This window comes from Agelaius tricolor, unplaced genomic scaffold, assembly GCF_023055355.1.
Source record: "Agelaius tricolor isolate 1412-34295 unplaced genomic scaffold, bAgeTri1.0.p SCAF_9, whole genome shotgun sequence".
NCBI classification, from domain to species: domain Eukaryota; kingdom Metazoa; phylum Chordata; class Aves; order Passeriformes; family Icteridae; genus Agelaius; species Agelaius tricolor.
Window position 1 is genome coordinate 5,862,294 of NW_027269269.1, and position 16,710 is coordinate 5,879,003.

The 16,710-nt window shown below is 42.9% G+C and overlaps 1 protein-coding gene across 4 annotated transcripts in view; it reads right to left on the reverse strand.

Moving 5' to 3' along the window:
* Positions 1-5,075: 5,075 nt before the first annotated feature.
* The window catches only part of ZC3H12C (zinc finger CCCH-type containing 12C), a 44,414-nt gene continuing 32,779 nt past the window's right edge, over positions 5,076-16,710 (reverse strand). For all 4 annotated transcript variants that reach the window (XM_071434125.1, XM_071434128.1, XM_071434126.1 and 1 more), the window contains 3 exons: positions 13,963-14,197; positions 12,947-13,053; positions 5,076-12,222 (listed from right to left, as the gene is read on the reverse strand). In XM_071434125.1, the coding sequence (XP_071290226.1) occupies positions 10,823-12,222; positions 12,947-13,053; positions 13,963-14,197 (1,742 nt within the window). In that variant the 3' untranslated portion in view covers positions 5,076-10,822. The remainder of the gene's footprint in view (positions 12,223-12,946; positions 13,054-13,962; positions 14,198-16,710) is intronic.

A 16,710-nucleotide genomic window follows, 5' to 3' on the forward strand; every position in this document is an offset into this window, starting at 1 on the left:
TTTGAGTCCCAGCAGCTCTGTGCTTACAGGCACTCTGCAAACATGTGACTGATGCCAGAGTCCCCAACAACTGCTGGAGGTGGCTGCAGTGGGAGAGCAGCTAGCAAAACACTGCCTGAGACAGGCAGTTCTGTCACTGAATTCAGTTCACTTTCTTTTTCCCCCACCAGGGAAAATACACTTTCTATTCCTGAAACTGGTAAAACATAATCCAGGTTTGTGCATGCCTGAAAGTTTTGTAGAGCTACATGAAACCCAAAAATTCCTTCTCCCAGGCACCCTGGCCAGACCCCAAAGCAATTTTCCCCCTTTCAGGCCACTTCCCAAGGGCTGGAATGTTGGGTCACCCAAAGCACTGCTGCAGTTCTTGTTCCAGGGTGCAGTTGGGGATCTCTGTAAGGTGAGCCTGGCTGGCGTAAGGAACCTGCCTGGAGAACATTGCCAGCTCCTTATCCCCCACACTCCTCTTGCTTACGCTTCACCCAGCTCATGTAAATTAATAGCAGCGTTGAATTTCTGTCATATCTACCTGCTGCTCCTGGCAGATCAGCTGGGAAAGAAAAAGCCTGACTGTTGCTATAGAGACCATCAGATGGAGTGGCACCAGAACATCTTCTGCACCACTGCCACCGAGTGCTCACCTGTGTCCCAGCACCCGGCTGGTGACCATGCTGGGAGTGGGACACCCCTGCTCCTCAAGCCACCCCTGTCCTGCCCTGCAGAACCCCAGAGAGGACTGATCTCTGGGTCTTCTACAAGCTGGATTTATGCAGGTCTTCCTCAGCATGAAGCTTCTCCCAAGCTCTCCTTGAACAGGCTTTTGGGTTGGACATGTCCTCAGGGATGTGCAGGGAAATGCACAGCAGCAGCTCCTTCCTGGTGCTGGTTGTAGGACTGTGGGAGCCTGCTGGGAAGGCTGAGTGAGACAGGGTGTGTGACAAAGCTGGTTGGTGGAGGCAGCTTCAAGCCTTTCCAACACTTGTGCTGCTGGCTCTGCCAGGCCAGGTGTCCCAGGAGTGGGTGCTGAGGTTACTGAGCACAGGTGCTCTGCTGTGACACTGAGGAGCAGGGTGATGCTGGTGTTTAATGCATGTGCTCGGAATGGGCCCGGTTCTGTGCCAGCTTTTTCTTCACAGTTACAGCAAAGGGGGCACTTTATGCAGCGGGACACCAAATCTCTAAATGTCCTTTCCATTTCTTTCCATTTCTTCAGCACAGAATGAGCTCAAAGGTCCTGTGAGGCTGGAGGATGCTGCCCAGAGCAGCTCAGTGACATTTTGTCCTGCTTGGAAATGGTCTTTCAGGGAGCATCCCCGTGTGTTTGTGCAGCAGCCTCTCCCTAGCTTCTCCAGGCAAGGTCATGCAGGTTGCCAAGTTCAGGTTTCAGCTCCAGGATGAGTGACAGAGCCCTTTCATCTCCAGTGTCACAACACTTCAACCTGCATCAGGGGCTGCTGTGATGCCTGCCAGGCTCACGGGGCATTTTGTTACAGCTTTTGCAAGAGAAATTTGTAAACTGGTGACAGAGTCTCTAGGCCTGCCCTGCAGGTGATGTGGGCAGATCTCAGGGGATTTAGAGAATTGACTGAATTGGGGAAACTCACGGTCCTTGATCAGCCCAAGGGAGAAAGCAGATCTACAGAGGAGAAGCCTCAGGTGGTGGTAGAAGCACCATCCAAAGAGACCATACCAGATTATACAAACACCAGCAGCTTGATGTTTTGAGGAAAAAAAAAAAAAAGACTAGTTTAGCTGGTATTCTTGAAACAATCTGAAAAACTGAAATCTATCCTGTGCCAGCAAATCACCTATGAAGACACCAGCAAGTTTAGGGACATGGCAAATCACAATTGTGGCTTTGTAACTCCTAATTATCCAGTTTCTTCCCAAATGAGGAATGAGTGTAAGTGTGGTAGTGGCTGTGAGGTCTCACTGAAGACAAGAGTTACAGCTGGAATATGGATGTTTAAAGCAGTTCATTGGTCAAGATCAGCCACAGCACTTCTACTGCCCTTCCCTCAGGGTTTAACACTGCTGCTGCTGCTGCTGCTGAACACCCTGTGTGGAACAGAGTGGGTGATCTTTACAACCACTTGTGGCTGGAAGCTGGGCTCTGGGGGTGCTTGGCCCCCTTGCAGGAGAGAGAAGCATGATGGTCAGCCAGCATCCCACAGCTCAAGAACTGGAGCCTCCTACAGCTGAGAGTCAGGAAAGTGAGCAGCTATTTTTTAGGAAATAGCTTCAGTGTGCCAAAAAACTTAGTAACAGAGAATATAATATCAGGTGATAATCTGTCCATTCCATTTTATACTGGTCTTACAGTCCAAACTCTGGACATGCCCCAGGCCCTGCTACCTCTCACTCTTTGCAGGAACCATGAGCTGATGGCTGTTTTTGGTTATCCACCCAACCCCACCATCTGCTCCTCAGCTCTCAGGAGTTACAGCTCTGAGCTTTGGAACAGCACAGTGTCAGCAGCACTGTCAGTTTCTTCTGCATCTGAAACTGATGATGTGGCTTTTCCTTTTCTTTTGCCCTAAGCAATGCCTTTGAGAGAATAGGGACTTGCAGGGAAAGTAACACATCTTCTTAACTTGCTGGAGTGGAGGCTGCAGAGCAAGTGAAGCAGGACAGAGCATCATGAGACATTGGGAGACAGGGCCTTGGGACAGCTCTGCTTAGCCTGGAAATGCAGAAGAAGCAATTCATAGCTCTGAGCCCATAAAGTGAACCCATCCTTTACTTGTGCTTTGAGGGATTTTTGCCCTCTGAAATTGCGTTTTCTTGCCAGGTGAATAATATGACTTTTAAAAGTAATAAGGAATTAAAGGAGACGTTATTTGATTTTATCATCTACTGCAAATAGAAGGTTTCTGGATCCATCCTGTGGAGGCACAACAAAAATACTTTAGAGACTTTAAGCACCTGGCCAAAGGAACCAGCAGCTCTGGGCTGTGCAGATCAGCAGCCAAGGAAACCTACCTCAGACCATCAATCCATCTCTTTCCACCAGAGGTGTGATCATCCACTCAGATTCCTGTCTGCTGAAGCTCCAAGCACTGATTTAATGAAAAGTAGCTGTGACAATTCAAACTGTGTAATTCAGAAAAAATTATGTGTTTCCATGTGGAGACTATAAGGGCTCACCTGAGCTGGAGGCAATGGGAGCACCAGGCCCAGCACTGGCCCAGCCTGAGTTCTGACAAGAAGGCAACAGAGGTACTCAGTGTCCAGCAGCAGGTCAGAAAAATGCAATCTTTGCACTCACTAGAATGGATCTTAACCATTCTATTCTAAATTCTATTCTGCTCTATTTACCCCTGCACTATCCAGAGTTAGGCCACACTAACAATTATGCAATGGAAGACAAATAAATATGGAGGAGTACCTAAGACGAGAGTAGGTCCACTGGTGTCGTGAACGGCGGGAGAGATGCGACACACCATATGCGTGAATAGCAAATCCCGAAGTTTATTGAAACCTCACACATATTTATATTGGTGTTAATGAAGCTTATACATATTGCAAAAGCTGAGCTCATTATTGGTTAAAGCACACTTAGATCAACCACACCTACTTCTATCTTCTAACAATTATTTTGCTTCTATGTTTGCATTCTTCTAACTTCTCTACCTAAGATATCTACATTTTCTGGCAAGCGATTTTCTCCCCCGTCTTCCCGTTTCAGGGAAGGTCACTGTGACCTTTGTCAGTGATTGGACACTGGTTGCTCAGTTCCCAGCTTGTTTCCCCTATCCTTATCCATTGGTATCACATCGAAATGTCCTTTCTCAGCTAACCAATTATCCAAAAAACTCTCTACACACTGGCACAATGTCTAAGTCCAAAATTTGCCACTATAAATGAGTGATGTGTCTTCTTAACGCCAGAGCCTTTTTTCTTGGTAAGCAGAATGAAGGGAAAGAGCCTAGTAAGTACAAATTACTACATTAAAAGTGAACTGATAATCTATAATCATACATGTTTATGTATGGTCCCATGTGACACCCTTCTCTCTCAATTAGAGAGATGTGTATTTGATGGCTGGTCTGTTCAGAGGATAAGGAACTGGCTGGATTGGTGGAGCCGGAGGTTTGTGGTCAATGTCCAGGTGGAGGCTGGTGATGGGTGGTGTCCCTCATGGCTCTTTAAGATCTTGACAGCACCCTCAGCAAGTTTGCATGTGGCACCACACCGGCTGGTACAGCTGATATACCTGGAAGATAGGAGGCCATCCAGAGGGAAGTTCAACAAGTCCAGGTGCAAGGTAAGTCAGAGCAACCTTAGACACGAGTACAGACCAGGAGAACTTATTGAAAGAAGCCCTGTGGAGATCTGGGGTTGCTTGTGGATGAAAAGCTGGACACAAGTCAACAACGTGGCCTCATAGGCCAGAAAGCCACTTGTATCCTGCCTGTGGGCAGCAGGGCAAGGGAGAGGATCCTGCCCTTGTGAGAGCCCACCTGCAGTGCTGCTGCATCCAGCTCTGGGTCCTCTGCTCACCTGTATGAGCAGGTGCAGAGGGGCACAGAGATGATCAGAGGGCTGGAGCACCTCCCCTGTGAAGACAGCCCAGAGAGCTGGGTTTGTTCAGCCTGGAGAAGAGAGGCTCCCAGGAGGCCTTACAGCACCTTCTAGGATCTGAAGTAGGATTACAGAAAGGAGGGAGTTGGTCTCTTTGTATGGGCAGACAGGACAAAGGGCAACAGTTTTGAACTTAAATAAAATAGGTTTAGATTAGATGTTAGGAAGGAATTCTTCACTGTGACAGTGGTGAGGCACTAGAACAGGTTGCCCAGGGAAGCTCTGGATGCCCCATCCCTGGTGATGTCCAAGGCCAGGCTGACCATGTCCAGTGAAAGGCGTCTCTGCCCATGGCAAGGGGGTTGGGACTGGCTGATCTCTGAGGTCCCTTCTAAACCAAACCTTTCTATGATTCTATTTCTGAAACTGTTCCAGTTTACTCAAAGTGAGCAGTTTTGTTGCAGGTTTTGTGCACGTAGGAACACAAAGCTGTCTATAACTCACTGCTAACTGCTCTAGAGATTTCTTATGAAACAAAACCAGCCCATCAATGAGGAAAATGAATCTTTATTTTTTTCTCTAAAAGCAGAATCCATGTACATGGTTATTTGTATGGTTTAGAGGTGGTTTTAAGATGTGAACAGTCACATCACAGAAACAATACAGAAAAACCAGTGAGGGAATGAAGAGCCAGTTTGACAATTGCTTTATCAAGTAGCCCAAACATTATTTTTAGCTAATGGTTTTGCCACAGTGGACTTCAGGACAATATTAAAATCTCACCTACTCAACACAAATACAGAGATAACGACCTGGAAAAGAGCTAAAAAATACAATTATTGCTGCTGTACCTGCATTGCTTCCTCACAGGATACTCTACTGTATGCTGGGAAAGCAGTTCTTAAATTTCAGTTTCATTAAGAATGTCATTTAGATAAATAAAAAGTAATGAACCAGCCAATCTCACATGGTTAATTTATCCGAGAGAAAATCTCACATGGTTAATTTATCTTAGAAAAACCCAAAAGAAAATGGGTTGTTCTACAAAAAAAAGCAGAGAGGTTTTGTTTTATAAGGCAAAGAGTAGATTGTTATACTTTGAAAAAGAGAGGATGGATGTGCTTAAACATCTAAGTAAATGTGGTTTGTAGGTGTTCCCAAAGCCTGCAAAGGGCAATCCTGGCTGAATGACCTGTCAGCACCAGTGAGGTCTCCCCTGCGCTTGGGAGGAGGTGGCTCTCCAGCTCAAGGTCCAGCCCACATGCACTTACACACACGGGTCTGACTCAGGTTCTCTCACACCACTGAACCAGCCCACACCTCTGCTTCTGCTGAAGTCAGGTGTAGGTGTTGGTGTTTGGGAGACTGGGCCCTCCCATGTGTGTGAGGCAATGAGAACTATTGCAATCATTTAGCTTAAAGGGTAGACAGAGCGATGAACACTCCAAGCACAAGTTATGACAACCCTTTAAGACCTGAAAATGGAAGGTGGAAAATTATTTCAAGCACACTGATAACTATGAACCACACATGGTATTTGGTAGTGCCTCTATAAACATCTGTGAGACTTGATATGCACCAGCACATCTCCCTGTACTGCACGGCAAGGAAAACCCAGCACTCTGCAGGATGCTTCCCATGCAAGTGTGCATTTCCTAGGTGATTGGGTGCCTAGGTCAGCAGCTTCTGATGAAGCCTTAAGAAATGTATTCTAGAAAATCTGAAGATGAAATTTGAACATCTCTCATGTTACCGAGCAAAAGGTTAGCTGGAAAAACCATTTAATACAAGTGATTCTAGGTTCAGTTACATGATTAGCCTAAACAATGTGCCCAAACATATTTAATTTGAACAATATTCTTAAACTATGCCTCTCTAAAATTTACAAAGTATATAAAACATGTGATTTGACATTTATAAAACCTCAGCCCTTTTACAGAAAACAAAACAAGGCCATAGAATTTTAAGTTTAAATCTATTGGTTTTTCTTCTCAGCAGTTTTAGTTCCTATGATAAAAAAACTTCAACAAACAGCATTCCACCATGGCCTTATAATGCAAGGAATAAATTAGCGAGTCACACTGTAAATAAAAATAAATAATTTCTAAGGTTTTTTTTTTTTTAACGGTCTTTTTAATTGCACAGTATTTTAAATTTTCAGTAGCGATGAAAAGTCAGTTGGGTATTTTTCTAAATGCCCCAGAGAGTAGGAAAGCATTGTGTCTCATTTTTCAAGCTCTCACATTGAAAATACCTTGGTCAAACCATCAACTGATAAAGCTGGTAAATGTTTTGGTAGTCTCTTACTGTGGCAAGATGCTGCAGTATCTCTCCCCCAAGGCACTCAGTCCTCCGTGCTCTCCCTGCTGGGGCAAACGCCCCCCGGGCCCCCTTCCAAGTGAGGTACTCTGGTTTACACTGGCAGCTTGGATATTTTTGGGAAGGTGCTCCCCATTAGCTACAACTTTCACAGCAGAAGTTCATCAACATCTCAGCTACATCCGCACCCGCCGAGGCTGCAGGAGTCTCCTTCGAGGGCTTCCCCAGCCCCCCTTGCCGTCTCTTTTCGGTGTCACATGGACACATCAGGCTTTTGGCTCTCCCCAGAGCTACTCCGCAATGCAGGACCAAGCTACAATTCAGACATACCAAAGAAAATGGGACACCTGGAAAGGTATGATCTTACCTCAGACCATTAGCAGTATCTTAAACCCACCTGCCAAATATATGTGTGTATATATACAAATATATATATATATTACACATATTTGAAAAAATAAAAAACAACAAAGTGATTAATACTGTCATAGCCTGGGTATATTTAGCTCCAAGTTAGTTACCTACAGGACATACTTAAAAACTCTTAAGTATTTGCAACATGTTGTTGTATTGAAAACAGTTGTGAGGAGATGCCTAATGTATGTGCATTAAAAATACTGTATATCAACATACTATTACTGATGCAGTTGTAACAGCTTGGGATTTTATCTAAAAATACAGAGTTTCTGCTAAGTATCAAAACAACTCTCAAGTACTGAAGACAAAGGGAACTTTTGCCCTCTTCTTAGCTGAGGGACAGCTCTAACTTGAAGGTACTAAATCCTTCATTGCATCTCTGGCACTCAGCTGCGGCCAAGACAGCATCACTGAATTACCTCTGCTATTTAAGGATCATGGGAGGTTACAGCTCAGTTATTTGCATCAATGCAATTACATAGACAAAGGTAGTATTTGACCAGTATCAATCACTGCATCCATGTTTGTTACTGGTGTACTTTTCAGAAGTTGTTACATATACAGACTGATCTCATTAAGGAGATGTTCACACGCAATTCCTCCATCTGTTACCACAGCAAAACAAAAGGAAGTATCAAGGCAAACATTTTGTCCACAGTAAATTTTCTTTACCCAACATAAGCGAGTCTAAGGGGAACTAGCACATCATTGCACAACATTAAAATCCACCAAATTACTCCTGCTCTTGTATTTTTAAAGCATTTTCAGTGCTTGGGTGCAAAGCACAGAATATATCACAAGAATTCCCTAGGGATCACCACCCTTTGGGTGGTGTGTGCCCTGGCTGTGTGCAGAGGCAATGGACACTGGTAACTCAGGCCTGGGCAGCTCCTCACATGGATATCCCAGTGGCTAAGCCTGCTGAGCCCCTGCTCTAGGCCAGACTGTGACATGTGCATGGCAGGAGCAGTCTGTGCCCACACCACAGGAAAAGCCACAAAACACTTCTATTTCATATGCACCTTTCAGTTCATGCTTAAAGGAATTGAACTTTTGGCAGAAGTAAATACCTACATAAAAAATAAACGTAGAAATCCATTAAAACCACAAACACAATAACTGCATTATTAAAACAGCTGCATCTACACTATGGTGTAGTACTTCAGTGTAATTCAGTTTAACCAAATCTTAGCATACAACTAAGATGAGACCCATTTCCCAGTCCAAACCTCAGCGTCAGCGCTGCATCAATCTCTACATTAAAACATGCTCTACAGATGGTGACCAACCAAATCCAGGGAAAAACTGTTGCCACAGGTGAAGAGGTCTTCTCCCTGAACAGACAACGCAGGACAGATGGTGTAGAGCCCCTCTGGCCATGCCATGAGGACAGGCAATGGCAGAACCTGCAGCACTCCAGCAGTGGAAGCTGCAGGAGCACCACGTCCTGAATTGGTTTGCTGAACATGGTTCAGATTATTGGATATGTCTATAGCACAATGCTCTTTAGAAGCATTTACTGTATACCCAAACCCTACTTGCTGCAACACATGGTGTCACACAAGTAGTGAAAATGTCTTCGTATTCAAAGGTGCTTGGACATCATTTTCAGGCAGCATTTTACCTTTATTTTAGTGAGTTCCCACTACAAAGATTTTAGAAGGAAGAAGATGCCAATAGTCTATTTTTTTTTTGTTTTAGTATGTGAAATTGAGACAGACACCTAAATAAATACCTACTTTTACTTGCCTAAATCTATTCTATGTCTGAAATCTCTAATTTTTAAATAAGGGATAAAATGTTGCCCAAAAGACTAGTTATAATTTTACATTTGTGTTTCTAATCTACAAATCAAAATAGTTCTCAGTTAAAAAGATACAATTTGTATCAACAGTAAAAGGTACTTTCTGGTTCTTCAGGGCCTTACTTAAAACTCCAGCAAATGTACCAAAATTATCAGCTGTAATAGTGTAAACGAGTGACGTTTTTTTAACACTGAACATCATTGCAATGGATGGAAACCTAAAACTGTTGGCAACTGATCGTGTCATGGAAGTACATCTGACATCAATTGCAAAAACTATTTCTATTTTTCATATATATATATATATAAAAGCTTAAGAGGTGCTAGTAAAACCCATGACTTTAAACCAGAAATATCCCTTACTAATGCTAAAACAGACTTGGCTCGTCTGTTTCTAAAACTACACTATTTGTGGCAAGAATCAGGCCTACACAATGCAAAAGCGAAAAACTAACTCCAGGAACACATATGGTATCTTCTCTCCCCACAACCCTCCCCTCCCCAGCCAAAAAAAAAAAAAAAAAAAGTTTAAGTTATTATTTTGAGCTACAATATCATTACCATAGTGCAGATAATAAATGTTGCATATCCTGAACACACAAAACCTTTTCAGGCCGGCCTTGATAAATAGCAAGAAAAATCAAACAGTATCTTAAATACAAAACTTGCATTGAGATAATTAAATTCATTTAAAAACAGGTAAATACTTTATGAAAAGCATATTTTATCCAGTACAGTTGTGCAGCAATACAAAAGAAAAACATATAAAACAACTAAACAGGGCCCTACGATTTCAGGTCCCCATCTATTGACCAGAGATACACAGAGCTGGGTAACAACACACAGGAACTGAAACAGGGCAGCCTGGCTTGGGATGGTTCTGAGCATTTGCAGTTTCTCTTAGCTTCCAAGGGGCTGCAAATTCTCAGTACCTCTGAAAATCAGGCAATAAGGCTTTTAGCATATCCATAAATAATTAAAAAAAAATCTTTTCCCACTCTGTTTGCATCTGATCTTACTAATTGACTGCATCAACAAAAACATGTAACTATTTAGGCAAAACAAAGAAAGCAACGAAAAGTGCCATACTATAAATTACCAATATATTGTTACCCATTTCACTGTTAACTGGTAACTTAGTTATTTTTTTCAAAAAATGAAGTCAGTGCTGTAGGAAATCTTTGTTTTCTACAAACAGGTGATTACAGCACAAAAAAGCTCACAAAAACAAACAAACATACATCAGACATACACGTGGTGGTTTAAAAACTTCAGAAACTTGGCTTGAAAATTGGCTTGAAAATTCCCTGCCAGAAGTAGCAAAATCCTCATTCTGCAGGTTAATATCTCACAGCCCAAGGATAAGCATCCAGCAAGTTAAAAAACGAAACTAAAAATCCCAACAAAATGTAACAATGATAACAAAGTGCTGCATATAAACCCCTGATGCACCAAAGATTATAACCAGAGACCACAGATTTTTTTTTTATATATATATATATATATTAATTTAAACTGGAACATCCTCCAGATGTGAAAATAGCCATTTAAAAAATTTCAAACTAGAACACAAAACTTATCTGGTACTTCCAATGCATGGGGCTATACATACAGACTCCATGATACAGTATTTCACATAAACGGATTACTATATAACCTCCTTGCTGAGAAGGAGATCCCAAATGCTATTGTAGCAAACCTCCCTCAGCCTTAGAGCTGAGCTGAAAACTACGAGACACCACAAAGATGCGCCATCTCTCAATAACCTAGCTGAGATTTCTCCACTAAGATGGCAGCAGCGAGCTGCTGAGCGTCCGTCACGTGAGGGTTCTTCTTCATCACCATCCGCACGAGATCGGGGGGGAAGATGTTGCAGAGGTTAATGTAAACCTTCTCCCGGGTGTCTTGGAGCCTCGGGGGGTCTTGCGGGGGGATTCCACAGTAAGGGATGCGCCAGGGCTGCTCCTGCTGCTCGGGAAGGCTTTGGAAGGCGAACTGCTCGTAGCACGGCTGCGTGGGGTTGCTGGGCAAGGAGTACGTCTGGCGGTAGCTGTAGGCATCCATGCCGTAACTCTGCCTATCCCAACCTCCCAGCCCTTCCTGGCCAGAGTAAGGCTTCCTGTGTCTTAAGGGGGAGCTTTCGTACAAGCGCAAGTCTGAGATGCTGTCTATCCTCGTGGACACCAGGGCTCTCCCCAGGTGCAGCGCCTTCGAATGAGACGAGCCCTGAGGCGCGGAGTACTCGCTGGGACAGCTGGAACGAGCACCGACTGCTGGGTGCTGCAGATGCACAGCCATGTACGGAATGGGAGATTTGTGGTGGTGCTTTGGTTCTTCGTGACTGTAGCTCTGCACTCGAGCCAGGGGCTCGTGGTAGCTCTGCAGGAAGGGCTGAGCGTTAAGGCGGCCGTGGGCGTGCATGTGCTGGCACTTCAAGTTCTCCTCCAGCTGTGGGTCAGGAGAACTCATGTAGGAGCGGTCGCTGTAACCCACGTAGGAATCGCTGCTGCCACAGCTGACGCTCCCCTCGCTGCTGCAGTCAGAAGCTACAGAGCTAATCCGATAATCTGTGTCCAGGGAGAAGCGCCTCTCGGGACTACGCGGTCCCGATATGCCGAGATTTGAATACGCACTCAGCATAGAGTAATACCCTACGTCCACCGGAGACTCACATTTTGGATACTGGTCATAAGGCATTGGTGTTCCATGATTTTTGGTTGCCATCATCACTGTAGGATACTGTCCCTGTGGTCTTTGATCCTGAGGTGGGAAGTGAACTCCAGATGGAAGGCCGTTAGTTAAAGGTGCAGTACTTTGGGGTTTTCCAGCAGAGGAACTTGGTATGCTAACTAAAGAAGGTACAGACCTGGTTTCCAATTTGTTTTTGGTGGGAAGCTTTTCCTCCAAGTCCTGATAGACTTGAGTCCTTATACTAGGATCCGATTGCCTCTTTGGAGCAGCGCGCTTCAGCTCTGAAGTGCCCTCGCTTTTAGTGCTACAGGGAACGCTATTGCTTTTCACCAGTCCTCCTTCACTCGTGGTTTTGACTGCTGTGCTTCTAGACATGGCACGAAGTTCATCAGCTACGGATCGCTGAGGCTGATTTCCTCTTTCTGGATGATAGTATTTGCATTTGTGTCCATAAGTACATTTCTTCCCTATTAATACAAACATAATCAGATTTTAAAAACTTCAAACAAAATCTGTTAGCTGTCCAGTAACAGAAATGCCCCTCATTTGAAGTTTTACTGTTGATTTGAAAGATCTTGCAAACAAGATTGGCTTTGTGCAACACAGGGTGTGCTCTAAGAGCTTATCTCTCCTGTTTTGTGGGGAAAAAAGAGGTGATGGTAATGCCCTGCAGCTGCTACTCTGGGAATGCAGACCAACACTACCAGCCACGTTTTGAGCTGGATGTGGCACTGCCAGGGAGGCTGTACCTGCTGTGTCGAGCCAAGGCAATATACAGAGAGAAAACTTAATTGAGAAGTCCCACAGCCATAAGGCCAGCAGGTTTCCGCTCAGTCTAGATGCCTGTAGGAATGCTCAGTAGCTAAACTTCAGATAGCTCAATTAATTCTCTGGAAGAAAACCTCAATATCTCATAACATTAGAAAAGTGCTGATATGGATTTATTCTAATGAATGATTAATTAAGTTGCTCCTTTAGTTCAACTAGTAGACAGAAATGTTTTTTAAGTAGCACATGAAAAAATTGCTTCAGTTTCCACCATCAGCCCAGCATTTCAACCCATCTCAGGCTAAGACAACAACATTAAAACCAATGTCAAAGAGTTTTAAACAGTTTTGGCAGTGTTAAAATAAAGCAGGATCTTGGTCCCCAGTCCCAGTCCATAAAAATTTATGGATTAAATCAAATTACCATATGGACATGGTTGCTTCTTATGCTCCGGCACAATAGGCTTCTTCCTAAGAAAATTGTCCAGACTTGGACCGTGGCGGCCAAGAGGATCATCAGGAGGCATAAATCTACAAAGAAAGAACAAAGTATTATGGAAGCAAACAAGCCTTTTCATATTTCTTATGCAATGACCAAGAACCTTATAACTGTGCTACACCATAACCTGCCATCCTGATGTTTTTAAATCTGGGAACCTCAAGAGCAGTTTTGGAAAGTGACCTTTCTGCTGCAGGTACTGCCTTAGAGGTGGGTCACAGGAACAGACTGTGTGGACACCTCTAGACTGCTACAGACACCTTTGGTCCACATCAGCTGATGCTTTGTGGCAGAGCAGGGCTGCAAATAACCCATCCCGAATTCAAAAGTAAGGGTGCAATACAGGCAGCCATTTCTTAAAACACCACTACTAGCTTTGCAAAACTGTGCTCATGGCCTAGGATTCTTGCATCAGCATTCAGGCACCTCAACACAAGTGCCTGCTTAGGGGAGCACTGAGTGCCTCCCACTACACAAAGACACCAGCAGTAACTGCAGTGGATCTGTAGGCTGGGGTAGAGTTACTATAGATGGATCTAATCAGACAGTTGAACTACAGATCCCCTGAAGTTCATTCCAATTTGGGTTCTTCTATGACTCTAGGACTTAGGAGTCTAACCACAGGCACTCAGAAATGTTGGTTCAGTATATCAACAGAGCTGGAATATTATACCATAGCATACATCAAATATACATTGACATACACCAAAGAGGAAAAAATAGCATAAAAATACATAAATGTAAATAAATGTAAATAAAATGTTGCTACAAAAACAGTTTCAAGTACTTCTAATCAGAAGACCAAATTTATGATTGACTAGTCCTCCTGTTTTCCTACATATACCTAATGATCTGGGTGTAAGATAAAAAATTTGTATAAATCTTCAAACTGTCCTTTCCTCAATTATTTCAGTGGCACATATAAAGACAGAATGACTTACTTGTCATTAACAAAAGAATACATCAACAAGCGTTCATCTATGAACTTCTTCCATTCTGGCTTTTCATTAGCTAGATCCCTGTAGTTGTCATTGGAGACAATGATGCCATCTGACTCGAAGGCCAACTTCACTATGAATCGGTCATCGTAGCACACCACCCTTCTCCCCTGCACGCGCCGGGACGGAGTGAACACGAGAATCTTCTCCTTCTCCAATTTACGCAAGATTTCTTGATCTACAAGGAATAAGAATCAAAAGCCAAACAAGAAAGAAAAAAAAAGTTTGTTTAGCCTCTAAAGATATTAGACTTGAGGAAGAAAATCCAAGCATGTAGGACTAAAAATGTTTTATATGTTATAGTCCATATATGATATCTGAACTTATAGTCAGAAGTCAGCTGCCAATACTTTCAAAAACAAATCAAAGCCTCCTGCTCCACACCATTTCTCTAAGACCAACACAGGGCACCTTGTTCATGTTCCTGTGGCTCAAAAGAAGAGCCATTTTATCAAAATATCTGTGCAAAACTCCTCTGGCTAAAGGGGTAATTTTAAACACCACTGAATACAAAGGCTATACCCAAGTACAGCCACAGTTTTCCCGTAACTAAGATCCTTGGTAGAACCCAGCTAGAAACATCTTTTGAAAGAATTCCAGTAGCTCATATTAATGGGACAGTCTCATGAAAGTCTCTGCCCATCAACAGAAGGGGGTACCCACAAGGACTAGAAAACCCATATTCTGTACAAGCAGGTTCTCCACAAATATTAACAGCATTCCCCAGAAAGGCAGCTGATGTAATTTTGTAACCAACAGCAAAAATTGTGGTGGTTTGTTTTGGTTTGGTTTTTTTTGTTAACACCAGTAATAGTTTAGATTGTATCTTTGCTTGGATGGTTTACACATGTACATTTAAGTACTTATCAAAGCCAGACAGATTTCTCTTCAACCTTCTAAATAAGCATATTTAGCATTTTATGTAGTTCCTTCTTGTTCTACACAATCTGTCACTCACATATCCCAAAAATATTTTATTTTCCCTTTTTTTCTGTATAGAACCTGGAGTTCCCAAGGAGCTTTGAAAGACAGACCTCGGGCTACGAAGGAAGTTGTACCCAGTACTGGTGCACTACCCCTTATGTTGATTCTCCTACCTATCACTCTTCTTGGAACAGACAAACTATGAAGGAAATATACACGAATAAACTAGGCAACATCTAAAACAGCAGATGCTTGCATAGTGAATATGAGTCATGGCTATTAGCAATGGTTAAGATCTCAACTCAACTGTTTTGTAGCATAAGAAACTTGACAAGGGAACATGTTCCATCTGGGAAAAAAAAATTCCAACAGGGAGAAATACAGCATTAATATTACATATAAGCAATATATTTGATACAAGTATTTATTTGCTTAGTAGAAAAAGCACACATTTTAAATGAAATACAACCTTTTCGTATTCAACCCCCCCCCCCCCCCCCAATGAGTGATAGTGAGATGGAAGGTGATTTTTTTCTTCCTTGCTAAGAAAGAATAAAAAAAATCTGCCATGTGATTACTGGTGGGCACTGGTAAGAAAGACGAGGCTGTTGTTCAGTCCAAGAGGCTTCTCATGAATGCTGACAGTCTAGAACCATCCCCATGTTAGTCATCTAGGGCTTTTTCAGAACTCCAGCTGGCTGCGTATTTTAGGTGTGTATCTCTGGAAACAGAGTGTCAGCAGCAGATATTTTACATGCCTGGTAGCACACAGGTTTCCTGCATCCTTAGAGGAAAACAGAAGATGCAATATTTTTACAGAAGATACAATAACCTGCTCTGATCTTCCTCCCATTTTCAGGGTCCATGATGACACATGAAAAACTGATTTCTAGGTCAATTCTAGCCTTGCTGCTTTCTTGAAACACCTTTTGGGGCCCTTAGCCCTACACGAACTTCAAGCAGATGTCACAATTAGAAGTGGTCAAATTTTTATTTCTTAGCCAATGCTCTTCTCACACCCCAAACACCAGTACAGCAAAAGAGAAGGGCTTCAAGAGGAAGGCTCCACACTGCCAGTGGTGACAGGGTAACAGCAGCTTTCCAGATGTTTCCTTGTGTTAACATGCTGTATTCTAGTAGCAATCAAGCAAATGGAATGAAGTGTTAAGAGGATCTTTCCAGATATTTGAAAATGCACATGGCAGTCAAAACATGCTTCTGTATTCTTTTAGAAGCTATGGCTATTAGTCTCAAAAACTTCCCCTCCTTTAATGGTAGCTGTGTTGCCTCCTCCTGCTAAAATAAACAAATCCTTCCTCCTTTCTAACTTCTAGGGTTTTTTTAACCCCTAATTCCTTTCTATTTCAACTTTAGGGCAGTTGGAGGATGTCTCTCCAGCCTTCACAAAGAACTTGTTAATTTGATGAAGGAATAAATACTTCTACATCAGATTTTTTTTTCTAGGATAAACATATTCAAAATTAAAATTTTCAAAAGTTGTTTATTTGCTAATAGTAATGACAAAGAGGGGAACCATTCCCTTTCTGTCTGGATAATTCCCATAACCCAAAGCATGGGCAGTGACAGGCCAGCCTGGCAGAATCTGCCTCTCCACAAGAAATAATACTCAACAAATTACTAACTTCAAACCTCTTTGCTACTAATGCTGCACAGACATAGCAGATTTTAGAAAAGGCAATTACATTCTTCAAGAAGTAAGTAGCAATGGTATGGAAACTTAAGCAGATGATCAGAACAGGAGGACTT